This window comes from Podarcis bocagei, assembly GCF_964188305.1.
Source record: "Podarcis bocagei genome assembly, chromosome: 12".
NCBI classification, from domain to species: Eukaryota; Metazoa; Chordata; class Lepidosauria; order Squamata; family Lacertidae; genus Podarcis; species Podarcis bocagei.
This window is the reverse complement of record NC_138137.1, coordinates 22,896,807-22,922,823: the sequence shown is the minus strand read 5'-3', so window position 1 is coordinate 22,922,823 and position 26,017 is coordinate 22,896,807. Positions and strand designations below refer to the sequence as shown.

At 42.7% G+C, this 26,017-nt stretch overlaps 2 protein-coding genes across 5 annotated transcripts; one reads left to right on the top strand and one right to left on the bottom strand.

Moving 5' to 3' along the window:
* The first annotated feature begins 802 nt into the window (after positions 1-802).
* On the top strand, positions 803-20,741 carry GALNT15 (polypeptide N-acetylgalactosaminyltransferase 15). 3 transcript variants are annotated; one of them, XR_014000941.1, is made up of 9 exons: positions 803-2,015; positions 5,031-5,197; positions 6,252-6,456; positions 14,343-14,510; positions 14,727-14,844; positions 15,403-15,597; positions 16,262-16,393; positions 17,722-17,842; positions 18,433-18,572. XR_014000941.1 is itself a non-coding variant. In XM_081164628.1 (9 exons), exons 1-9 carry the CDS (start codon positions 1,465-1,467, stop codon positions 19,250-19,252), a joined length of 1,812 nt encoding a protein of 603 aa, XP_081020754.1. In that variant the 5' UTR covers positions 803-1,464; the 3' UTR covers positions 19,253-20,741. The 3 variants fall into 3 exon arrangements, 2 of the variants coding, with proteins under 2 accessions (XP_081020754.1, XP_081020755.1); XM_081164628.1 differs by lacking the exon at positions 17,722-17,842 and adding an exon at positions 19,118-20,741 and having other exon boundaries at positions 18,433-18,573; XM_081164629.1 differs by lacking the exon at positions 17,722-17,842 and having other exon boundaries at positions 16,262-16,388; positions 18,433-18,537.
* A 3,058-nt stretch (positions 20,742-23,799) lies between these two features.
* On the bottom strand, positions 23,800-25,935 carry DPH3 (diphthamide biosynthesis 3). 2 transcript variants are annotated; one of them, XM_081165015.1, is made up of 3 exons: positions 25,706-25,935; positions 25,024-25,098; positions 23,800-24,226 (listed from the first exon to the last, which is right to left on the bottom strand). In XM_081165015.1, exons 1-3 carry the CDS (start codon positions 25,811-25,813, stop codon positions 24,161-24,163), a joined length of 249 nt encoding a protein of 82 aa, XP_081021141.1. In that variant the 5' UTR covers positions 25,814-25,935; the 3' UTR covers positions 23,800-24,160. The 2 variants fall into 2 exon arrangements, with proteins under 2 accessions (XP_081021141.1, XP_081021142.1); XM_081165016.1 differs by having other exon boundaries at positions 25,024-25,179; positions 25,706-25,824.
* Between the last annotated feature and the right edge of the window lie 82 nt (positions 25,936-26,017).

Here is a 26,017-nt window from a genome sequence, read left to right as displayed (position 1 = left end):
AGAGTGAGATGGGCGCACAACCCTAGAGTCTGGCAAGACTGGCTCGTACGGGCAGGGGTACCTTTACCTTTACCTATTAGTAATAATAGCATTTCTACTATTATAGACTCCCTCCCTCTGTGGCTTAAATCATATTACCTGCATGCAGAGGTCAGGGTTTGAGTGGCAACATTAATTAAGGCGGTTATTGCTCTTTTTGTAGTCTGTGGAATAGACACTTGCACTAGCAACTTTCTGATTATTTTTTCCAATCACATTATGCACTTGCATGTCTATACCCCTTAACCTGGCTCCATATAGAAATATCTGCTCTGCAAATCTTCAGAGCAGAATCAATTATCCTTTTAACAGTTTTTTTTCCAAGGAATAGTGTAGCCATTAAATTAGAGCTGGGGAGTTCTAGTCACAAATCCTCACGCAGCTTTTAAGCTTGTTGGGTGATAGCCAGTCACCAGCTCTCATTCTAACCTACCTTACAGGGGTGTTGTGCAGTCATAAAGGGAGGGATCTTTGCTGCCTTGGCCTTCTGAGAAGGAAGGGCCGGATATACAGTAAATGCAATATCAAACAAATCCAGAATGAGTTCCTCCAAAAGCCTGTTTTATTTTCATGATTCTTTAATAGTGTAGTAATGCATCAAAAACATTCTCAACTCCTGGAACAGAATGTGCCTTTTTTCTTTTTTACAACAGACACTCCCTTGTTTAGGAAGGAAATTCTGAATGAGCATAATGAGTTGTACATCCTGATTGGTTTTCAGCTTCAATATCTCCCCCATCCCCTCCTGATTCTATTGCTTGCAAGGATCTGATTTGATAGGTGAAGAACAGTGAGGGCATTAGGACCAAGAAAAAGACACACACACACACTCACTCACTCACTGCTCTGTTATGTCTGGCAAAGTGTGTACTTATGTGTGAAACTGAGCCCCAGTAGTTTGCATCAATTGATCTCGAAGCATCAGAGGAGAGGAAGACAGAACTGTCAACTCTGCTTTCAACAGAAAGTCCTTTTCCTCTGCATCTCTGACAACATTTGGAATTTATTTCTGCTGTTGCAGCCAACCTGTGGAAGAAAACCATCAAGACAATTTGGAGTTGTTATTTTTTCCCTCCTCTTTCAGAATTAGAAGGAAATAGTTCAACTTTTAAGATACTTTTTAATGGACTTTTTGGCCGACTCGTCGCATTTCCCCCACAAACAGAAACAAAACTGGAACTCTGTACAATGACAAGAGATCATTTTTTTGCTCAGCGAATCCATCTAATCTGTGAGGTCTCCTTCCCAAGTAAATATAGCCATTTGAAGAGCTAGGATTTTATTTGCAAGTAAAGGAATGAAGCATCAGCGGTAATATCCAAGGCTGGTCCCCCAAGGGGTTGCAATGAAAGCAGACAACAGCTTCACGAGGCATGTGTGACTGGCTTTTAACATGACAATCTGTGTGACTTTGCTACTGAAACTATGTACCCAAGGAGAAGGTGCAGGTATGGGCCACAGAAACTGCAGTTCCTCTTGCTGGTGCTGGTGCTGGCCTTTTTGCTGATGATGGTAACAATGCTGAACCCATCCGTCAAAGATCTGAACAAGGAGAAGATACCCCAGCCTGCAAGGTCTGTCCCTAAAGAAGGATACCGTGTGGATTTCGGCGAAACTCAAGAGATCTTAGATGCTCAGGAGGACAGTCAGCAGCATTTGCCCCTGGAGGGGCTGTCGCCTTTCATCTCCCTAAAGGAGGATGAGCTCTTGGTGGCTGTAGGGTCACTCACAGCCAAGAGGAACCACAGCAGAACCAGGAAAGGATACCGAATGGTCGGGCAGCAAAGCAGAAGGCAAGAGGGGAGCAAACAGGTGCGAGGACCCGAGTTCCTGCTGAAGTCTCTTCCTCTGCCAGGTGGAGAAAGGACTGAGGCAAGTGAGCTGGCAATAGGTGGCCTGGAAACTTATGGGTTTAATGAAGCGCTCAGCAAACAGATCCCTCTGCACAGGGAGCTACCTGAGGTACGGCATTCTTTGTAAGTAAAGCTTCCTAATTAACCTTGACCTTTCCAGTTCTCAAGAAACAAAAATTCTTTCGCCCCTCTCTGGAATGCAGATCTCTTTTATCTCAACGTGAGATTTGTCCCCCCCCCTCTGCCCCCCAAACAGAGCGCACGCACCCCCCGTGTGTGTGTTTAATAATAATAATTTATTATTTATACCCCGCCCACTCTGTGAGGCTCCTAACAGAATATAAAAAAATAAGATAAAACATCAAACATTAAAAACATTCCCTAGATTAGAAGGGGGGTTGTGGCAGCAAGTGTCACCCAGAATGAACAATATAAAACTTGGAAGAAAACAGCTGACATTTTGTCGCATCATCCATAACAAGCAAAAAACAAATTTAAGAGCAACTGTGGAATGTAATTCATTGATACACTGTGATGTTTTTATTTTTTATTCTCTTTTCTGACCCTTACATAATACTGGCAAATCTTATTGCTTCTGATATGTCACCTTGGATATACCAATTCAGACACAAAGGAATGAGCAACACACTGTTTGGGGAAAGTTAAAAAATTCACCACAGCTGCTTCTGTTCCACTTTCTTTAGCAATTGAAGGAATGGTCCTCCTTCAACCAGGTACATAACAAGTTTTAAATCTGAGTGTGCAGTTTCAATGTTTAATAAGGTGGGTGGTGGCCTCTGCTGGGAAATGTGGGAATGGCAGAACATTTGAAGAAAAACGCTTTTTTTAATAGCAGGTGCATAATTTCAGGGGTAATTCTTTCTTGCCTGTAGCAACCTGTAACTATAGATGTGAGTGGCCAAGGTGCATGCTCATGATATCCACCTCATATAGAAGATGAAATGAATTTATTCTAGTACTAAATGACACTTGTACAGGAAGTACACTGAGATACTGTTTAAACAGCTTATAATCCGGTTTTACGATGTATTTAATTCCCCCGCAGGAATCCTTGGCTTATAAGCAATATGGCTACTTAGTAAACGTATTATGCAAAACAGTAGAAGGATTGTATGCATCATATATAATCCTTATTAAGTTCTGTAATGCCACAATTAAGGATTTCATGGTGGAACTAGCACAAAGTCAGGAAAACAAAACAGATAAACCAATACCTTTTAAGAACCATTTCATGCAAACTTTTAAGTTGCAAGAACACTGTCAGAGAAAACTCAAATGGGAAGAAACCAAGAAGCCCAGATTCCCCAAACCACTGATACCTGTAACAGCCTTACAATATTTTTGAAATATCAACTGTATCAACTATATTCTACAGTACCAAATTATCGAAGGCTTTTCACCAAAGCCAGACTAAACGTCTTTCCTTCTGCAGTGTTGTGAGGAGTTCCCTACCAGGACAGACTTTGCTCGTGTGCTCAAGACATCGATTCCATAAAACATATTTTGTTGCACTGTGCAAAATATGAGCAAGCCAGGGCTGAACTGATATTACCCTTGCTGGTACCTTTCCCGGGAAAATCAGAGGCTCACTATGTCAGGTTCCTATTGGAAGACCGGACAAATGCTAGAACATTAGCAGTGACCAAGTTTTTATTGGTGGTTGCAAGAACCAATGATCCCTATATTCTGAACGAAATGCTTGTTTAACCTGGAGGTAGGCTGTATGAGTTGTGTATTGCTTTGTAACGATTTGTTGGGTCTCTGGACCGTAATAAAGGTTGATGATGATATTCTATAGTGTTTTCAGTAACTGAAAGAAGGATGGCAAAATGCAAGACCATCCCTAACATTAGGTAAGAAGCAGCAGATTGTGGGTTTCATCAGCTCTACTGCTGCATCAGAGCATACATGCACATGGCCATGTACCTTCCATGAGTTCTCACAGGTTGTCCTGAGTCATACTAGCCAATTTTCACATCACAGGGCTAAAGCAGAGCCACAAGAGGATCTCCACCCATGAAATCTTATTTTAATAAGGTGATATTGTCCTAAATGAAAGAGGATAAGCTTTGATTTTTACAGGAGATTGAAAACAGTCACTTGTTTTAATTAAAGCAATATATAACTTGCTGGCTGGCATCCATTCACTCACAAGGCAGGTGAATAATGGCAGCATTATAGCTGTCTTTGCATTACATATGGCATTGGATTCTAAAGATTTAATTATGCAGATGCAGGCAATTTCTGCTTGGCTAGCACATTCTGGGGTCAGCACTGATGCCTGAAACAAAAAACCCCCACACACGTCCGGTTTAGCACAGTTGTTCCAGGGCATGTATAGAGTTACAGCTAAACCAAAAGACCACTGATTTTAGGTCTGTTTGGAGTAATTTTATATTGCTAAGAATCTGACCCTGTGCAGATTCTTTATGCAACAATTTGGATGTATCAATATTTGTTTTTGTGTCTGTCTGAAGAAAGTTCTGTTAGTGAAGCTTTGAAACCATATTTTGGTCTGTACATATCCAAGAGGAGTCCGTTTTTATTTGTCCTGTTGCTTCAAGCTGTGCAATATTAATATACGCAATAGGGTCCCCAGATGTTGATGGACTACAACTCCCATCATCCCTAGCTAGCAGGACCAGTGGTCAGGGATGATGGGAGTTGTGCTCTACAGGGTTGGTGAAGTAGAATCTGGAGATTAGCTATGGAGGAGAAATTGATAGAACACAATAGAGGGGTCAAAACTTGGAAACTTGGTATATCTTCATGGATTTTATTAATAAACAAGATATTAACTGACTTCCTCTGATTTTGCCAAGAGCCCTGTTGTCAGACCTAATTCCTAAGCATTACTTGGCTTGATAACAACATAACCTATGTCTGCTTAATTTTACCTTGCATTGTGAATACTGTCTCAGTTGTGAGAGTTTATGAAATCGGATGTCCTACTGAAAGATTGAAGTACTGAAATTTTTAGTTAATAAAATATGTGTATGTATAAGGTAAGATAGCCAGGCACAAGCCTGGTTCCATGTAATTTGTAGGGCTGTACTTAACAGTGAATTTAAAATAATAATAGTAATTTTCAGTGTTTACATTTTGTCCTTTACACAGGTGCTTGAAGCAAGAAGCCAGCCTCAGTCGGCCTACAGCAAGTGTCATTATCTGCTTCCATGATGAAGCCTGGTCTACTCTCTTGAGAACAGTGCACAGTGTCTTGGATACAGCCCCGAAGGACTTTCTCAAAGAAATCATCCTTGTAGATGACCTGAGTGAGCAAGGTACCTGGCTCCCACAGCCAGACTGTTCCTAACAGATGTCTGCAGAACACGGTATTAACAGGGTCATGTTCAGTGGCATAGTGTGGGGGGTGCAGGGGGGCCCGGCCGCACCGGGCGCAACATCTGGGGGGGGGGCGCGCTCGCACTCGCAGCTCTCTGCCCCTACCTGGCTTATTCAGGGTTAGGGGGCGCAAATTACTTGCCTTGCCCTGGGTGCTGACAACCCACGCTACGCCACTGGTCATGTTGGATAAACAGAGGAATGGTTTGGTGTGTTCGGTACTTTAAAATTCACATTGGCTTCTTTTACTTATTTCATTTAATTGTAGTGTCCATGGACCCCCACTCCAAGAAGAACTTGGATATTCTGTGCAGAGTAGCACTGCTTGGGTGATGGGCCTCGTGTGGTTCTTGGTGCCTTGACAAATGTCCAACCTTCCCACCCTTTGAAGCTTCCATTTTATTTCTTCAGTAAAGGCAGTTCAAACTCTCAGTTGCATATCATATATTTTGAATAGTGATTTGTTGCTAACAGTGAGGTACAGGCATGTGTGGTGTAGGGGGCCAGTGTGGTGTAGTGGTTAAGAGCAGTGGACTCGTAATCTGGTGAACTGGGTTCGATTCCCCGCTGCTCCACATGCAGCTGCTGGGTGACCTTGGGCCAGTCAAACTTCTCTGAAGTCTCTCAGCCTATCTCACCTCACAGAGTGTTTGTTGTGGGGGAGGAAGGGAAAGGAGAATGTTAGCTGCTTTGAGACTCCTTAGGGTAGTGATAAAGCGGGATATCAAATCCAAATCCATGTATGAATTAGTCCAACAACCAAGGAAACAATATAGAAATTGGTAAGACAGACAGGTAGATAAACAGGCAGACCGGCAGGCCTAGATATTAAATAAAGCTCTTCTTTGCTTTGTTTTCTTCTGACTCTGTAGATTTCTGGGTCAGAGAGAAAAAAATAAAAGCTAGCATCTGGAAACATTTGCAAGCTTGGTTCTTAGAGAGAGGTCTACAAACTCTGAACTAAAATTCAAACCATTGCTATTTCAATGGCAGGATTTCTGAAGTCATCCCTGAGTGACTACATCTCTAAGCTGGCAGGTGTGAAATTGATTCGGAGCAACAAAAGGCTGGGGGTCGCCCGAGGCCGCATGCTTGGTGCTGCCCGAGCCATGGGGGACGTTGTGGTCTTCATGGACTCCCACTGCGAGTGTCACAGAGGTTGGCTGGAGCCTCTCTTGGACAGACTAGCCAGCGACAGGTAAATGACTGCTGCTCTCCTCCTGTTGTCTTGGTCCATTGTTAGGGGACAATGGTTGCAGCCTACAGGGTTGCCGTGACAGAATGACTGATGCTGATCATAACGCTCAGGTTTTCATAAGCTACTGACAAATACCCAAACCAACATTGACAGCGGTTGACCTGTGGGTGGAACTAGGCATTGTCTTGGTAAACATGCATTTCCCAACCAACATTTACTGAGATAACAGGAATGCAGAAGCATGGGGCATGAAGCACACACTCCCCAACATTTCTCCGATAGAAATAGGGACATCCTGTTCCATAATAATACAGTAATAACTTCTTTATTATTATTTATACCCCACCCATCTGACTGGGTTCCAACCTATATAAAAACATAATAAAACTATGCAGGGCTGCCTTCAGATATCTTCTAAAGGTTGTATAGTTACTTATCTGCTTGGCTCAGGGATTGCATAACTCCATACCATCCCAACATTTCTCCGATGAAAATAGGGACGTCCTAAGGAAAAGTGGGGCATTCCGGGATCAAATCAGAAACCAGGATGGCTTCTATAAATCTGGGACTGTCCCTGGAAAATAGGGACACTTGGAGGGGCTGAAGGAGAGCCCTGCTATATCAAGCCTAAGGCCCATTGAGTCCAGTGCTCTGTTCTCACAGAGGCCAACTGGATGCCCATGGGAAGCTCGAGTGTCACAGCACTCTCCCTGCCCGCGTGATCCTTCAACTGGTATTAAGAGGCACACTGCATCAAACATGGGAGAGGAGGGGAGATTTGCTTAAACCTACCCAGGCCTGCCAATTTTCCTTTACAGATGCCCCTCTGGCTGTTTTTTTCTCAAACTAGGTTTGCTTCCCATTTCAAAACTCAACTGAGAACCAATCCCAGTGATTCTCCTCTGAAGTGCCCCTCATTAGTCTCCTAAGAGAAACCTGGGCTTGGCAATCTCCAGTTTCCTTTATTACACTGCATTCTGCCCTCTGCCTTAAGTTCTGCTCTCTTCCCTGACTGCCATTCCCTCTATTTCCGATGTTCAGACATGAGCACCGTTGCCAGTGGCGTAGCGTGGGGGGTGCAGGGGGGCCGGCCGCACCGGGCGCAACATCTGGGGGTTAGGGTTAGGGGGCACAAATCCACGGGTTAGGGGGCGCAAATTACTTGCCTTGCCCTGGGTGCTGACAACCCACGCTACGCCACTGACCGTTGCTTATAGAGCCAAAATGCTCAAAACAGAAGGGCCATCAGACTAGGGGAGACCCTTAGGTTTGAATAAGTACAAAAAATCTTAAGGGGGGGAAAACTAAAACGGGGGGGGGGCCTTGAGGGCCAAGCATCTGTTCAGTGGTCATGGAATGCTGGCTGGCTGTTGAGGAGGTAGCAGAAACATAGCTGGAAGGGGGAATGGAATGGAATATGATGGTGGAGGGCATGGCTGGCTGGGACACTGAACAGGAGAACTTCATGCTGCAACATTTTGTTGCAGGCCACATATATGTCCTTAAAAAAAATTGTTTTCTACATCTAGTATTCACTTATTTCAAATTATGGTGCCTGGAGATGTGAGGCGCTTGGCTGCATTTGGTGTTCAGAGGGCTGATAAAATTTTAAAGGACTTGGGAAGCTTCTTGACAAGCAAAACACACACACACAGACACAGACACACACACACACACACACACACACACACACACCCTGCACACACACATACATTATGCTCAGTAATAATTCCCTACTATACAGGCACACTATAGAATGAGAAACCAAATCATATATTAACAAAATTAATTAGCATAATAAATGTTACCAGAAGGGATTGTATGCGCAATGATATTAATGCAGAACATGAATCCAGCCGACTTTTGTCCAATTAGCATTTGGGGGGAAACAAAATTGCAGACTTGTTGCATCATCATCTTTTAGATCTCGCATTTCCAAAGCTTATGAAACATTCATAAGCAAACAGAATTTCTGAAAGAATGCATTAGTTCACACACGAGACATTGCTAGAGCAGAAAAGAAATAGCAGCAAAAAACCCCAGCTTCCTCATGTTATACACTTGTTAGACACAATTTGTTCGTGCTTCTGCTTCTTTACAATATCCTGAGAGACAGTTCAGGAGGTAAGCATGGAGTGCCTACGTTGCTTGACCTGTTAATTTTAAAATATTTTTTTTCCATTGTCTGGTCCAGAAAGGCCACACATCTCCCAGTCGAGTGTCAGGCCTGGGAGACTGGTGAAATGGGTTCAAGAAGGATGGGAGGCAACCAGCTGGTGCCTGCTGCATTTCTGTGCTTGAGGCTCAGCTGGGAAGCCTGCAAACACCATCACTGATGTGTTAAGTTTGGGAGGTTGACAAAGAGCCGTATCAGTTGTCTTTTTCAGTCTGCCACCTACTGCCTGCAAGGTTTCCAAGCGCGGCTGCATCTTTGGAGAGAATGAAGTGCCCCGTTGTTTTCCTCTGAACAATGGAAAACTCCTAGCTGAGTGTTAGGACAGGGCAACAGCCTGCGTTTCCATTCTGATACAGTGGTACCTCAGGTTAAGAACTTAATTCGTTCTGGAGGTCCGTTCTTAACCTGAAACTGTTCTTAACCTGAGGTACCACTTTAGCTGCCGCTGCACCGCAATTTCTGTTCTCATCCTGAAGCAAAGTTCTTAACCTGAGGTACTATTTCTGGGTTAGCGGAGTCTGTAACCTGAAGTGTCTGTAACCCAAGGTGCCATTGTATACCAGAATGGAATCCCTGGGACTTTTCACCAGGCTGACTCATCCCTGCCTCTCAACCTCCTTCAACCCACTCTCCTGCTTCAGTTTCTGCCTCTGATTCTAGACTTCTCTCTGCCACAGACTCTCCCAGCTCTCTGAGCCCTGTCACCTCTTCAGCTTCTGAAACCTGCACCTCCTAATCTCCTGCCTCTTCGTTGTCCCACCACCAAATCCCCAGGCTCTGAGCTCCCCCCCCTAAGTGGTCACCCATCTGGTTCCTCCCACTATTCCTCTGTGTCCAACCAATCCGTGACCTATGGCATGGGCTATCCAAGGGGTGGATAGAAATCCTGGTGTGCTGTGCAGTGGTACCTTGGTTCCGCAACGGCTTAGTTGTCAAACAAATCGGCTCCCGAACGCCACAAACCTGGAAGTAAGTGTTCAGGTTTGCAAACGTTTTTTGGAAGCCGAATGTCTGACATGGGTTCTGATTGGCTGCAGGACCTTCCTGCAGCCAATCGGAAGCTGTGCCTTGGTTTTCGAACAGTTTTGGGAATCAAACAGACTCGCGGAACGGATTAAGTTCAAGAACAAAGGTACTACTTTTTTTGGTCCATCTGTCTCTGTTATGTACTGAAGTTCTCACCCTGGGCCAGCAGGAGGATACTGTAGATAGTTTTCACTCAGGTCCACATATGCAAATAAGGGATTGAAAGTGACATTCAGTGATTGGATAGTTACAGAAAATGGTTACTGTTGCGTTCTAATGGAGCTCTATATAAGCAGGCTGGCTGAACCCTTCAGCTCAGTTCTGTTCTGGCCTGCGAATAAACGAGAGGTGTTTGAAGAATCGCTGTGTCGTCTGATATGTTCACCCACAACTTAACAGTCTCTGACATGAGCAGGTGCTGTTTCATCTAAAACATTTTGGAAGCACTTTTTTTAATACTGTAGAACTCTCCATTGTCTCCCCATGACAAAGATACCTGTCAAAATGCCCTGGGCTATTTAAGTACAGTATATTCATAAAATGTGTTTTGGCATCTGCTGAGGTTCAAGGCCTCTCCTTTCCTTTTTTGGGTAGAAGAGGGAGAAATTTTTAATGCTTCCCAGCTTTTGTTTTTGTTTTCATATGTTTGGCATTTCTTTGGAATGTGTCCCTATGCAAAAAGAGATCCTACGAAACTTCAGCTTTTTGTGGGTTCCAAAGGATGTGGTCAGTCTGCCCAAACTGCGAGCTGCATCTGGCTTTAACAATATACATACCAGAGCCATATGAGAAAATCTATTTTGAAAAACAAATTGAGGACAACAGATATGATTTATTGGGGCATGTTTTAGAGTGTTGTATAAATCAATAACAATAACTATTAAAGTTTATTTAAGCTTAAAAATAGATGAATTACCGTAATTAACTTCAATATTTATATTAAACCTCTAAGAATAATGCACAATGTTCATGCTTATGTATAAACAGGGGAAGTCATTTCATTGCCAATTATTTTTGATTCAAAAAACAAAAAACCCTTGGTTGTTTTTTTAACGAACTTCCATATTGCTGGGCTACAACTCCCAAAATACCTGACCATTTCACATGCTCGCTGGGCTGCTGAAACTTGTAGTCCGAAGACACCTGGAGGGTCACAGGTTCCCACTCCTGACATATTCCAAAGAAAACATTTAAAACAGTCCCTCATGACCCAGACTCCCAGCTCAGCTGCCTGGAACCAGTGTTGCTAAGGCATTCTGAGATGGGGGTGTGTGTTACGGTCCCCCCCCCCCACACTGCCTGATTCTATAGAGTAACACTGGCAGATACTTGCCAGTAATTTATGCTCCATTTCAAAGTGTTGAGGAGCTGTTGATTGCCTGCCAATTTTGAAGCAAAAAATAAATAAAAATGAAAGGAATTTAAGAAGCACCTGCCAACTTTCTTCTTATTTTCTTTTGGAAATTGATGCCTTTGTAGTAAATTCACTATGAAAAGATTATATTCTTCTGTGATTATGACAAAAACAGATGCTTTCAAAAGAAGCACTTAAGTACAAACAAGAGGTAAGATAGCAAGGCTAATTTTATTATTCATTATAGTCCTTTGAGTCTGTAAAGTTTCTCCCTCACACACACACTTTTGGTTTTGCTCTGTAAAAAAAACATAATCATTTGTAGCCAGACTGGACTTTGAATCTTAACTGGTGTAAATTTGTTTTGTGTTCATTTTATTTCCATAGGATCATGCTGATTTACAACCAGAAGATTTAATAACGTACGTTTCCCCCTCTAGCTTAAACATTGTTCCAGCTACGCTATCACATTGACTCTTTGGGAATTTGGCTAATGACATACAGAGAGAAAGATTAAAATACATTCATTTTCCATTCCTTTCTTGACAATTCATCCTTAAAACTTACAATCCTTTCATAGCTATAAACCATGGGAATCTGGCACTCTTACTATTTTTGTAGCAATATCTTCATAAGAACATTTTAAATCTGTGATTTAGTGCTCCCCCCCCCCCCGAAAAATAGGTTCTGGTATCACCATGAAGTTGTTACAGTTAATGCCACACTTCTTAACAACAAAAAGAGGAGCCGGTACTGTACTGTGTGTGCTTTGCATACCCCCCCCCCAAAAAAAAAGCAGAAGAAGGAGATATGATATCCACTCAACTATTTCTTCCTACAGTCTCAGGGTTGTATCTAGCTAAGTGCTACTCAGACCAGACCCAGTGAAATTAATGGTCCTTCATAATGTCTGTCTATTTCAGTGGGTCTTCTCTGAGTAATATTAACTTTATATACAATGCATTTCAAATGCAATTTGTTTTCTTGCCCACCGGTCAATCATTAAGTTATAGCATTTTTACTACGATTGCTTTTGCATTTTTTAAAATATTCATGAACAGTAATTACATTTCATTCATAACTGTTGGCTTAAAAAAAGTAGCAACAAATCATGAATACATCATATCAAATGGTCAAAATATAGCCATCAGGGCAGAGTCATTTGGCCTATTTATTAAAATTTATAAGGCATGTCCCATTATTTTGAAACAATCTCTGGCATGTTCTTTTTTCCTCATAAATTTTAATATTCCGTAACCTTATTAATTAGCATGGAATTCCATATTTTCCTTTTCCACTGGCTAGAACTTGTTAAAACATCTGGTTTCCCCACTCTAGACAATGAATTTTATTAGTATTTTCCACACAACAACAACATTAAAAATATCGAAAAATAACAATACACAAAACACAAAAACCAACATTCAAAAAACAAAAAACAAAAAATCCATATCTTACAAGTTAATAATATAAACACTAAAAAGAAAAACAAACTTCCACCAATCCCACAGCACCTCCTTTATCTCTCATTGTCTTCCTGTTTTCCTTATCATCTCTATCCTAACATCTAGATATAAATTCACTTTAGACAATGACATGCATTGTCATAGAATCATAGAGTCAGAAGGGATCTCAAGGGTCATCTAGTCCAGCCGCCTGCAATGTAGGAATCTCAGCTACAGCATCTATGGCAGATGGCCATCCAACCTCTGCTTAAAGTCCTTGACTAATACAGTGGTGTCTCGCAAGACGAAATTAATTCGTTCCACAAGTTTTTTCTTCTTGCGAGTTTTTCGTCTTGCGAAGCACGGTTTCCCATAGGAATGCATTGAAAATCAATCAATGCGTTCCTATGGAAACCGTCCGGGGACAGAGGGGAAGCGCCGCTCTGTCCCCTCTTTTGAAGCAAGGGGCTGCAGGGAGAAGATAGCTTCTCCCCGCCGCCCCTTGCTTCAAAAGAGGTCCGGGGACAGCGGGGAAGACGCGCTGCACTTCCCGCTGTCCCCGGACCTGGGGCTGCGGGGAGAAGATCGCTTCTCCCCGCCGCCCCTTGCTTCAAAAGAGGTCCGGGGACAGCGGGGAAGACGCGCTGCGCTTCCCGCTGTCCCCGGAGCTTGCGGGGCAAGCTTCGTTTTGCGAAGCAAGCCCATAGGGAAATTCGTCTTGCGAGGCAACTCGAAAACAAAAAATCCTTTCATTTTGCGAGTTTTTCATCTCGCGAGGCGTTCGTCTTGCGGGGCACCACTGTACAGAATGCTCCTTCCTAATCTTCTCTTTTGTTGCTTCCAAGAAATGTGGTTCCATTTGTTATCTTTGAGGGTGGGCAGGGTGCTTTCACCTCACTATGGGGACGTCGCATGATGCTGCGTCAGCCGAACATAGGGATTCAGGAACAAGTTGAAAGCAGAAGCAATTGCCTCATGATACAGCTGCCCTCGCCTGTTGCATGCCATTATTCCTGGAGCGGGATGACAACAATGAATAGTCTCTGGTCTACCTGGGTGTTTACAGAGATGCTCGCTTTCAGACAATACCTCTCAGTGCACCAGCAAATTGTCAGTGTCATCTTGGGATTAACCCTGAATTCAGTAGGGATGTTGTTGTTGCTTAGTCGTTTAGTCGTATATGATTCTTTGTAACCCCATGGACCAGAGCACGCCAGGCACTCCTGTCTTCCACTGCCACCCGCAGTTTGGTCAGACTCATGTTTGTAGCTTTGAGAACACTGCCCAACCATCTCGTCTTCTGTCGTCCCCTTCTCCTTGTGCCCTCAATCTTTCCCAACATCAGGGTCTTTTCCAGGGAGTTTTTTCTTCTCATGAGGTGGCCAAAGTATTGGAGCCTCAGCTTCACGATCTGTCCTTCCAGTGAGCACTCAGGGCTAATTTCCTTAAGAATGGATAGGTTTGATCTTCTTGCAGTCCATGGGACTCTCAAGAGTCTCCTCCAGCACCATAATTCAAAAGCATCAATTCTTCGTCGATCAGTCTTCTTTATGGTCCAGCTCTCAGTTCCATACATCACTGCTGGGAAAGCCATAGCTTTCACTATACAGACCTTTGTTGGCAAGGTGATGTCTCTGCTTTTTAAGATGCAAATTAACCAGTTTTTCAGTCCCGTCCCCAACAGTTAAGTTAGCATTCTGCAATCACTGACCTTGCTCAGTCTGCATTGGGCTGATCCCCCCCCCCCGGGTTATTTTTCTTAAAGATTTGTTGCGCTTCAAGAAACCCAGGGGGTTCCCCTGAGACTACTATCTTCCTCTTGCACACTTTCAGCAAGTTTCGCAAATTATCCGTAAAAACGAACAGGATGTTTGTCTCTTTCCAGAAGACGGATTGTCTCTCCTGTCATCGATGTCATTGACTGGAAGACCTTTGAGTATTATCCCTCTGCGGGCCTGCAAAGAGGTGTTTTTGACTGGAAATTAGATTTCCACTGGAAGCCACTGCCAGAACTCGAAAAGAAGGTACGACTGTCTCCCATCAGTCCCATCAGGTAATGGTTCACCACCTATTGCTGTTACCTCTAAGAATCAGCTAGCAAATCTCTCACAGCTGCTGGGGAGGTGGTCATATATCTTCTGACTATTATTTTGAGACTTTTAAGACATTTCTTTGTGCTATGCTACTTCTCTATGCATTAGGAAATACAGCAGAATAAAATATTTAAAAATGAAATGAAATAAATCTAACACATTTAAACATTCTCTAGGAGTCCAGCAATACCCGGAATAGTAGTAGCAGTGGACCGACATTATTTCCAAAATACAGGGGGTTATGATTCTGACATGACCCCGTGGGGAGCTGAAAATCTTGAGTTATCTATAAAGGTAAGCACTTGAGATAAATACATCTCATCTCTTTTGATAATCATGTTTTGACATGACATACCCCTCAACAGTCGTGAGGAAAATGGGGCATCCCTCTCTCTTTTTGCGTGACGGCATGGCAGCCATTTTGAGGGCAGTGGTAATCTTGTGTGGCACCCTAAAAGCTGCAAAAACCTGCAGAAAAAGCACATCTTTTGGGCCACAATCTCGCACAAGTGCATGGCATAACGCAGAATAACTGCCGTAGGGCATTTGTAACACAAAATGGCTACTTGGAATGCATGGCTATTTATCGAAAGGATGAACTGAAGGGAAAGTGCCCAGGGATCACTGGCTTCCTGTCGCCATCTTCTTTCAGCTAAGCATGGGGCTTAAAGGGCATTGTTGGACACGAAATATACTCTCGGCAGCAGTGGTAGGTGTTGCCGGGCCTCGCGGCAGCGACGGCGCAGCAGGCTCTTCCTATGTTGGGCGGAACTCAGCGCCTCTGTTTATATCCATGCCAAGACAGGATCATGTTAAATCGAAAATGAAAACAAAGCTTCACTTCTGTTTCAGGCCTGGCTGTGTGGTGGCTCTGTAGAAATCCTTCCATGCTCCCGGGTGGGACATGTCTATCGAACAGGCATACCATACAACTTTCCTGCTGAAGAAGCTGTAGAGAGGAACAAAATCCAGATAGCTGAGACCTGGCTGGGTTCATTTAAAGATCTCTTTTACCAACAGGACAAAATGGCACACTTAATTAAGAAGGTAAATTCCTCAGAAGTCGTTGCTCTTCAGGGAGAGCCAAATTAAAAGATTAAATTCTACAAAAATTGCACCCTTCAATTTTTGGCAACACCTTTCCATGCTCCTTTGTTCTTTCCTACTTTCTTTTGCTTCCCTTCATTTTTTCCCCATTTACTTCTGTAAAATAAATGTTCCCGAAATATGGTTCCTTTTACATGATTTGTTCCATTTACCATGCATGATTTGGGCAGACTTTGCACAGATATTGATGTGACAGTCACGTGATCCAAAAATTCGTGTTAAGGTCTCATTTTTAAGACCAAGGCTGGATCTACACTGATATGTAAAAACACTATTAAAAGCTATAAAAAAGTTATATAGCTCTCAGTGCAATTTCCCATTGCAGATGGATCGCTGCTCTGCAGTGCCCTCTGATGTCACATTTTTATAACACATTTTTAACGTTATAACCGACCAGTGTAGATTTGCGCCAGATATTTGTGTGTGTTTAATTGATAAAAGAAGCTGAGTTTTCATAATTATATGAACAATAACAGTAATGTTAACTTGTGTTTAATGAATGGTAGAAATAAACTACAATGCAGTGTGAATTACTAATGCAGATATTCAAATATATATAAGGGTGTTTAATAACTTTGTAAACTATTCTATGTACTCTCCACAGACTGAGAAGCTGAACTGCACAGAGCGTGTTCTACTGCAAAAGAGACTGGGATGCAAAAGTTTCCAATGGTTTATCTCAGATGTGTATCCTGAACTATACCCACTACAGCATGGACCAAGATTTTCAGGCAAGGCAAGTGAAATCTATACTGCTGTTGAGGCTCATTATTAAATCAAACTTTCTGGCAACTGAACTTTTTAGTGTTATTATTTATGTAAAGTAGGGGTCGCCAAAATTTTGAGGCCAGTGGACCCCTTTAAATTTTTGAGAAAGTGCCATGAGTTGCTGCCATGGAGGTACAGCATAACATAAATTGGCTACCACATCTAAAAGAGCAGAAAGACAGACAGGACACAAAATAGTGCAGACACACCCCTAATCAGCTCCACCCCCCATCAATGGAAAACAACACTACATCAGTCATTGCCATGCATGCATAGCCACGCATGCATATTGCTAATTAGAATTTTTCAGCAGTTGAATTTTTCAGTGTAATCCTATTTAAAGATGAGCCCCACTAAGGTCAATGGTATTCTGAACTCAGTGGTACTCATCCAGAGGAAAATCGCTAAGCTCCAAGCTGATGAAGCTCTGTCCATAGTTGCTATACCAGATTGCAGCCTAAGTGAAATTGTGAGACTGCCATTCCGTACACGCTTTCCTGGGAGTAAGTTCTACTGAACACAACAGGGCTTACTTCAGAGCAGACATGTGTATGATGTTTGGGGTTGCATTCTTAAAGAGAGCAGATGAAACATCAGACATTATGCTAAGAGGTGGAAACATAATCAGGTTTTGGAAACAAAAATATGACATTGAGAAGGTTAATAATTTCAATCTCAAGAATTAAAACGCAATACTACTTTGTTAAATTTCCATGTTTGAAATGAGATTCCACTGTGCCTCTCTAATTTTGAAAAAAGCTAATTGCACACTATGTTTAGAGGTGTGCATCAACCACAAATTGCCCACAAAACATTAGCGGGTACATCAACTACCACTGTGGTCTGGCACTTCTGGCCTGTGAACCAAAATAGGCCCACTAGGTCTTCTCATTTGGCCCATGAAGCCATGCCCCACTCACCTGCCCTACACCTGATGCCATATATAAAAAGCCTTCCAAGGCACCCTGATTCAGTTTGGGATTCATCTGAATGTAATGCACACTCTTATTATTTATGTTAAAACACAAATGATTCTGTTCAGTCCTTATTATATGAACTTATTTAAACTTGCCTTGGTATGTGATGACTTTGATTAAAAATGTACATGAAATCTACAATCCTATACATACTTACCTGGCGGTAAGTCCCATTGAAGGCTATAGGGCTTACTTATGAATAGACACACACACACACACAAATTGGATTGTAAAACTGATGCACAAACACAGACAAAAATGATAAATGTAAAAGGGAAATAAATTTCTTTTTAACTCATAGTTTTTGCCTTTATTTCAGTATCAATATTTATTTACAGCTGTATAATACTGGGGTTGGACTCTGTGCAGAGTACAGATCTCAACAGGATGTTGGTGGCAGCTGTCTTGCACTGTCACCTTGTAGTGACAATATCAACCAGGTAATTTGAGTTTTCAAAGCATGCACACAATTATATCAAGTTAGATCCCTGCTTCGGAAAATAATGTGAAATGCATGAGAGTGATTCACCTAAAGTTACTACCATAGGCTGGTTAAGCTTGCGGCTCGAGTCTTTCCCCAGCTCTCGCCATTATTCTATGAGAAGTTAACCTGTACCACCACATTAAGCTGCAAAATCAGTCAGGGTAAGACAAGTAGCTTAGAAATGGATGACTTGCTGCTAAATCTCCCTTTGTTTTGTGCTAGTTTGTGGCTGGTTAAAAACAAACCCCCACAAAATTTTGCTATCTTAGTGGCCGAGATTAGCACCTATGGCTTCTCCAACCCCTTACATCACCTTTTGTCTAAGCTAGTGTGTTCCTGGCTTCAGGTTTTGGTTGGCCTAGCCCACATCTCACACCCCAAAGGGGAACATCTCATCACTTTCTTATTGGCTTGGGTGCCATGCGCAAAAAAAAGGCATTTCCTTCTTTCATTTGGTGCTTATTTTAGCAAGCACAAACAGGAAATTATGTCTTTTAGCTCCCCCCTCCTCCGTTCTCCAGTTGTGTTGTTCTTTTGCTTCCTTAGCACGTTGAATACAATGGCATGAAGGAAATCTGTTTTGGTTCCATGCCCCAGCTTTGCTTTGATGTTGAGCGTGAAAAAGTTGTCCTTCAAAACTGTACAAAAAAGATGGAAAACAGCTCACAGCACTGGGATATGACAGAGGTATGTGGCAAGTTTGGCTCAGGGCTATACTAGCAAAAATAGCTTGATGGGTCAAGGCGCCTGGAGGTTTGCAAATACTTCTGTTTTTATGCCACAGTCCTGTCATCGGCTTCATGTAAAATACGTGTCCCAAACTAGACAAAGGAACGCTGCGCAGATCAAAACTGGGATGGCCTTTTTCAACCTGACGTTTGAGTAGGTGTGAGAATATGCCCTTATCCCAGAAGTGATAGGGTGTATGGCTTGACCACACCAACCAATCAGCAGTGAAACAGGCCAACGCATTACAAGCCACTGCAAATCCATTAAGAGCAATTCCTACATTTCTTTGGGACTCTGGCCTGTAGAAATACAGCAAGGTGCTTACGCTATTGTTTTATTGTATTGACCATTGTTTTATGCCACACCGTGCCCCGAGATCAGTTCATATATGATGGAATAGAAATGTCATAATTGAAAACAAAACACAAGATAGTGATTTTACGTGACTGATAAATAGTGTTGATGATAAGCCTAACATTATTTGGTCTTTGTTCATGTGCAGAATGGAATGATTGTCCATCTTCTTTCTGGTAAGTGCATTGGGGCCATGAAGACAGACCTTTGTCTACAGAAATGTAACAAGGAGGCCAATCTGATGTGGCGATTTGATCGTTCATACCATGTAGATGAGAGATGACTATGAAGACCTCCCTAAACCCCATTATCGTTTCATCCCTTTGATTCCAAGGTGCAAGAAAAGGGAGCTGAGTATGTTTTCTTGGAACAAAAAATGGACAACATAACAGATGCCCAAGTCGTGCATTCCCACCCAAAATTTACCGAAGTGTTTTGGTATAGCAGTGAATGCTGGGTTGATTCCAGGAAACAGGAGATACAGAAGAGATGAAATGACTTTTGTTTATGCTGCTTTCAGGTTGCACAGAATGCTTAACTGGGCAATATGGAAAGATATCATAAAGACCAGCTACACAGATGCAAGATACTGAGATATTTTTCTTTCAATGAATCTTATGGAACAAACTGCCAGAAGGCACGTGTTTAATTTAGTATGTTGTATAATTTATAAAAAGTAGGTTAAAACTATTCTTCTTGAAACTGGAAAAAATCTTTTCTGAAGAGCATCAGTATGACTCAAGTGGAGGCCTCACGAGCTAAACAAACAATCCTGATCAATATATTGAAAAGTACTGCCAAGGGTTCTTTAAATGAACATCTAAAAACAATACTGTATATAAAAACAACTAAAACAATTCCAACACAGATGCATAACAGGACAAAGGCTTGTTGAAAGAGGAAGATCTTCAGCAGATGCTGAAAGACTAAATAGAGACAGTGCTTATGTAATGTTTTACTGGAAGACATTCCAAAGGGTGGGGGCCTCACACTCAAAGCCCAGCTTATATAAGGAATGGAACAGACCACCTGAAAATTTGCCCCAAGCGAATTTTCTCATGTTAGTCTTTGTTTGCCACTGAGCCCAAGGAACACAGTGGGAGAAATCATGTCGAAATACTTATATGTGGGAAGATTGTGGTCATAGCTTTGCCAGGTCAATGTCAAACACCAAAGCCAAATGTCTGGAAAAGTTTTTATGCTGATGTAAATCTAAATTAATTCAAATGCGTGATTTCAGATTTAAGCATATATTGTTGTGTGTGGCAAATATGTCCCCACTTACTCCATAATGGGAGTTCAAGGGAGCCTGCAGAATGCTTGTACTGTTCACATCATGGATTGCATATCGTCTTTGGTTAATTTATCAAAAGTAAAGCCCTATTTTTGCAGGTGATGACGACAAAGCTGTCTCGAGCCAGTGAAAGGGAGGGGCGAAACCAAAATGACAAAATACACTCCTGCTTTGTTTGGTATGGAAAAGAACCAAGGACACAGCACGACTACTTTTCCTTTTTAAAGAAAAAAACAGTGAGCAAGGAAAATTCGACTCTCCCGAGTGGAAATTCTACATTTGGGTGGTCTTTCACGATCTGTGTGGGGCTGGCAAAGAGAACTGCTGAACGAAGTTTGGCTTAACTTGGCAGGCTGACAAATCCTCCTCTGAGAAGAACTTTTAATTTTGGTAGCATACTGACAGAACTGAACTGGTTCAGATCACTGAATATATCAATGTATTTCACTGATTTCTAAAATGTTTTCTCAAAAATGTACCAACGTCTGAAGTCTGCGCTATTGCAGTCTTTAGCGTTGGAACTTCTTAGATTAAGAACCCTGTGGAGATTCAGAGAGAATTTGCTCGTCAGCTTGGGAAGTGAGAGCAATCAAAGTGAAAAATCCGCTTTTCTGGGCAGGCTTCTATGCTTTTGCAGAGCAGGCCAAAATTTATCTGGTCAGTCTAACTACGCATCTATGGTGGGGAAAGCCTGGTCCCACAAATGACAGCTCACACATTATGGCATCCACAAGGAAACCAATGCAAACAAACCTCCATACGGCAGCATCTATGTGCAGAGGTGCTTTGGGGAGTTTCACTTGTAGACAGCGCCACAGGCACTTTTCATTTAAACATAAGGTTGTGCTGCCTCCAAGCTGCTGACTGAGGCTTTTCAAGCAACTTCTGTGTGGAAACCATAAGGAAAAGACGAAGGAGGACAAAACAACGTTCTTCAAATACCTCAAGAGCTGACAAATGAAAGAGTGGAGAGTCTAGTTCTCTGCTGCTGCAGAGGGCAAGACTAGGTCTAATGCAGGGATCACCACACTTTGGGTCTCATGGGTATATCTGCAAACCAGATAAACAAAGGCCATTCTATACAAACTTCCATCAGCTCCATCCAGCACAGTCATACTGGGGCTGGAGTTGCTGGAAGTTAACAGTCCAAATCATCAGGAGGCCATCAGTAGGAGGAGGTTATTTCTAAGGTCAAGCAGGCATCATACCTGTCAGAGCTGCTTCAAGATCCTAGCTCACAGAGGATCACGCTAGCCAGCGGTCATTAAGTAAAAGTCTTTATTGAATTACAGTTTCCATTCTCACGCTGCTGTCTGCAACTCTACGTCTACTAGCTAGATCGGCGAGGCTCCGTCTGAGTCTCCGCCCCGTGCGCACCAACTTAATATCCTAGCCTTGCTCCACCTTTTCCTCCTGACTGTCCTCCTCTGGGTCCCTCTACCCCCCGGGGCTTCTTCCTTCCGGGATTCTTCTGACGCTGACCCGGACCCTTCTGCCTCCTTGCGCCGGGCTTTAGGACCTGGTTCCCTTTCGGGGCTGCTCACTGCGCCGCCTTCCTCTGCATTTGAACTTGGCGCGCGCGCCCAACCTTCCACTTTCCTCTTAACCGTTTCTTCGCTCCCCGATGGAGGTGTGGCCACTCCTGACTCCTGCCCTCCCTCCTGTGGTGAGCTGCCAGCGCTTCCCCCCTGGCTCCTTTCCTCTTCCCTGCTTCCTGGCGGTGACGCTGGTCCCGATTTCCAGCTGCTCCCCCCTGAGTCTCCTCTGGCTCTATCTTCCTGGGGTGCCTCTCTAGATTCCCCCCTTGCCCTGGCCACTGGTGCTCCTTTCTGTGAATCCTCTGATTCACTGGAAAGACTGGGAGATCTCGGGTCGTCGTCATCACTCATCCTTTCCTCTGTCTCCTCCCCTTCGCTCTCTGTTTCCTCCCTTGCCCGTGCCTCTGCACCTAAACCCCTGACAATACCTTTTATGTTTCTGAAGGGCATCAGTGTTGTGACACCATCAGGGATGAAACCTTTGGTTGCTGCCACGAACCTTTCATAAGCAATGCCTGCTTTGCGCAATGCGTAAAACAGGCTGTGGAGCTAGTTGATATATGTTTATATGGTTTAAATGATTTGTTGGAATGAAACCAAATGAAATGGGGGGAAAACAAAAACAAAAGCCATTCTAGTCTAGCATGGGTTTCACAAACCAGAACAACTCCTATGTATTTCAATATTAAAGTGATTTTTTAAATAACCATAGTGTATTAGATGAGATTCCCAAGCTTGCCTCACTTTTTACTGCCAACAAAGCAATCAGAAAATCAAAGTCGGTACTCAGTAGTTCTGCCACTGTGATATTCAAGGGTCAAATGGTGCAAAAGCTACTCTGATGGACAAGATCCTTAATTTTATAGCTGAAGCAGAAAGTATGATGTTTTGTAAAACCTCATTTTCTACACAAATCCATCACTTTAAAGCAGAAATATTAAAACAACTGAAGAACAGCAAGTTAAAGTTCATTTAAAATACAGAATAATTATTTTTTACTTTTCAGACATATTGGTACTTTAAAAATATATCAGTCTACAAACTTTCAGTGCCACCTATTGGCCACCAAAAGCAACTGCTGTTAACAAATGGAATTAACAGCAAAGAAACATATTTGATTGCACAAATGCACAATGTCATTCTGTGTGGTTGCAAGTTAAATAGATTGCTTGATTCTAAAGATTCTTGTAACACCGCTACTGGATTATTAGTGGAAAACAGTAAAAATAAAATCAGTGTGTGCCTGTCCACAGCTCCAAGATTAGGAATTTAAATATTAAATTGTAAGCCTGAAGGATTTACAGTTGTGTGGACAGGACATCTAATCATTTAAAACCTGATATTTAGGTGCACTTACAGGAATTCAGGAAAAACATATTGAAGTCATCAGGGTAGATATTTTCCAACTCAGAATCAATGTAATAAATACATGGAAAGTGTCACCAAAATCTCACATCCTGAAACTGCAAGCCCAACTGAAAAGTCCACTCACAAACCAAGTAAGTAAGGCAGTGATGATGATTACAGATACAAATATAAGAAGGCAGCAGTAACTGGATCTCTCTCTAGGGAGACTAGCTGATGTGGCATATATAAGAACTAATAGTTTACATAAGTTTAAACAGAATTAAGTCAAGCCAACTGAAAACAGGTACGGGGAGTCTGTGGCCCTCCCGATGTTGATGGATTACAATTCCCATCAGCCCTAGCAACTGTGACCAATGGCCAAAAGTGATGAGAGTTGTAGTTCAGCAACACATAAAGAGCCACAGGTTTCCCATACCCACTGTACAGAAAGATTGGGCTCCATATTTGGAAATACCAGGTCTGGTGTTACAGCAACCCACCAAGAAAAACAAAAACGTCATTGTAAGCTATTCAGTTTGGCAAGACAAGAGGGTTTAGCATGATGCAGCTTTGCAGAAAACAAAAGATCATCAAGACAACTGGTATAAGCTTGACTTTAACAAATTTAGCCTCTATTACAGAACCCCCCTCTTAAAAAAAACACAGCGTAGTCTTCTTGCTCATATTATAGGATCTAGCAGCTCGTTCTGTACACTACATAGAAGAATCCATTGTCCGAGAAGTGCAACAAGCACTTTTAACACTTTCATGTATTGTGGACTGTCACCCTTTTCAATCTCACATGTGGAAGAATATTCCATGTATTTAAATATATTAAGAACTTATGCACACAAATACATGATTTTTTTTGACACATCAGTTCTTTTTCTCAAACTACTGATGAAGCTGATGAGAAAGAGCAATTTGCTATATGCAGAGTCTCTTCAGAACAGGCGTGCTTGCATCTTTCTGCCCAAATTTTCCAGGAACAGCAAAGTTCATCAAGCGATCATCAGCATTTAACCAGTTCTTTGTTTGCTGGTGGTGCAGAGACTTCTTCGCCACACATAAATTGTTCCTAAAATAGATATTAAAAAATAGGTGTCATACATTTTCTCAGTAGTCACTGCCACCCTTGTCTAAAATTCATGCTGAATTTGTGGCCCGCAAAATGATTACAATTATATTTTGCAAGCAAATTATTTCGCCAAGTGCATGGATGTCTCAGAAGGTGAAAACTGAAAATAATGGGTGATAACAAGTGTCACACGAGTCTCATGCAATTAGACTTCCTCTTCTTCTACTTCCCACTGTAGTCCCCCTCCCGCAAAATCTGATCTCCCAACCCGTTAGATTTTGGGTGTGCATGGGAAACTGCTGAGACGAGGAAAGGAAGGGAAAGCCCTGCAGGCTCAAGTGTTAAATCAGTTCTGATGGCTGGTGAACACAATCAGATGTCATCAGGTGTATGGGGCCTTGCGCTTCCATACATTCGTGATTTCAAAGGCAGAATTGACGTTTGGGGGGGATTTCTAGGTACTGCTTTTTCCTGGATCATGGCAAGTCAATTGGGGGCGGGGTGGAAATAACATTTTTTGGCGTTTTTGTTAAAAAAATAAGCCGAACCACTTTGGGTCTTCCTTTAAAAAGTTCAACAACTTTCAGGGTGTCCTGGTTTTTATTTTTTGAAATATGGCAACCCTTTTAGATCCAGACCAACTTAATTACACTTAGTTCCCACTGAAATCAACAGAACTTAAATGAGAACAGCAGTCTAGAACAGTTTGGCTCAGGATAAGGCAGCTTCTTATGTACACATTTACGAAGACATATTTATGAGGACAAGCACCTCAGGTGCCCCAGCCGACTTCTCACCTTATCGTAGATGACTTTTACTATGAGTGAGCAGCTTGGACAGGTGGCTACATCTTCACCATTCTCCAGATCCTCCTGCAATGACACACAAGAGTCTATCATCGCCTGGACAGGGCAAAGCAGTAACCAGTCATTCTTGAAGGAGACAAGCACTTCCTTGTTTGTGATCATGAGTATCAGCACAATTCAACCTTCTTGGCAAAGGCTAGTAAGATCCAAGAGGCAGAGTAGAGAGCCATGTAGAAGAAAATGAAGGGTAGAAGCAGGAGTAATAATAATAATTATTTATTATTTATACCCCGCCCATCTGGCTGGGCTTCCCCAGCCACTCTGGGCAGCTTCCAACAAAATATTAAAATACTGTACAGTAATGCATCAAACATTTAAAGCTTCCCTAAACAGGGCTGCCTTCAGATGTCTTCTAAAAGTCTGGTAGTTGTTCTCTTTGACATCTGGTGGGAGGGCGTTCCACAGGGCGGGTGCCACTACCGAGAAGGCCCTCTGCCAGGGTTCCTGTACCCTGTACACTCTGTGTTCCCTGTACACTCTCAGAGGAAACAGCCCCGTCAATAACGCCAGATCCAAACCTTCTCCCTATGTATGAAGGTACTTCTGAATTCTCCCTATGTATGGAGGCACTTCTGAATTCAGAATACACGCGTGCGCACCCCACTCCGCTTACCCGCGTGATGAGGAACCGGTCCCCGCAGGGACACGGGTAGCTGTAGGTCTCCGTCTCCTCATCGAACTCGAAGTCCTCGATCTCCACTTCGTCGTGGAAAACAGACATGCCCCGGACCGGATCTATCGCCTCCCCGATGAGCAGCTTTCTACTAACGCCGACAGGGTGCCGCTGGAAAACTACACGCCGCCATCTTTGTCCCGGGTTGACGCCACACAGGCTCGCTGCACCAATCGGCTGTCAGGAAGAAGAAAAAAAGCGAACGAAGTCACTCTCGCGATGTCTTGGAAACCAATCGTGGATCGAGTGCAC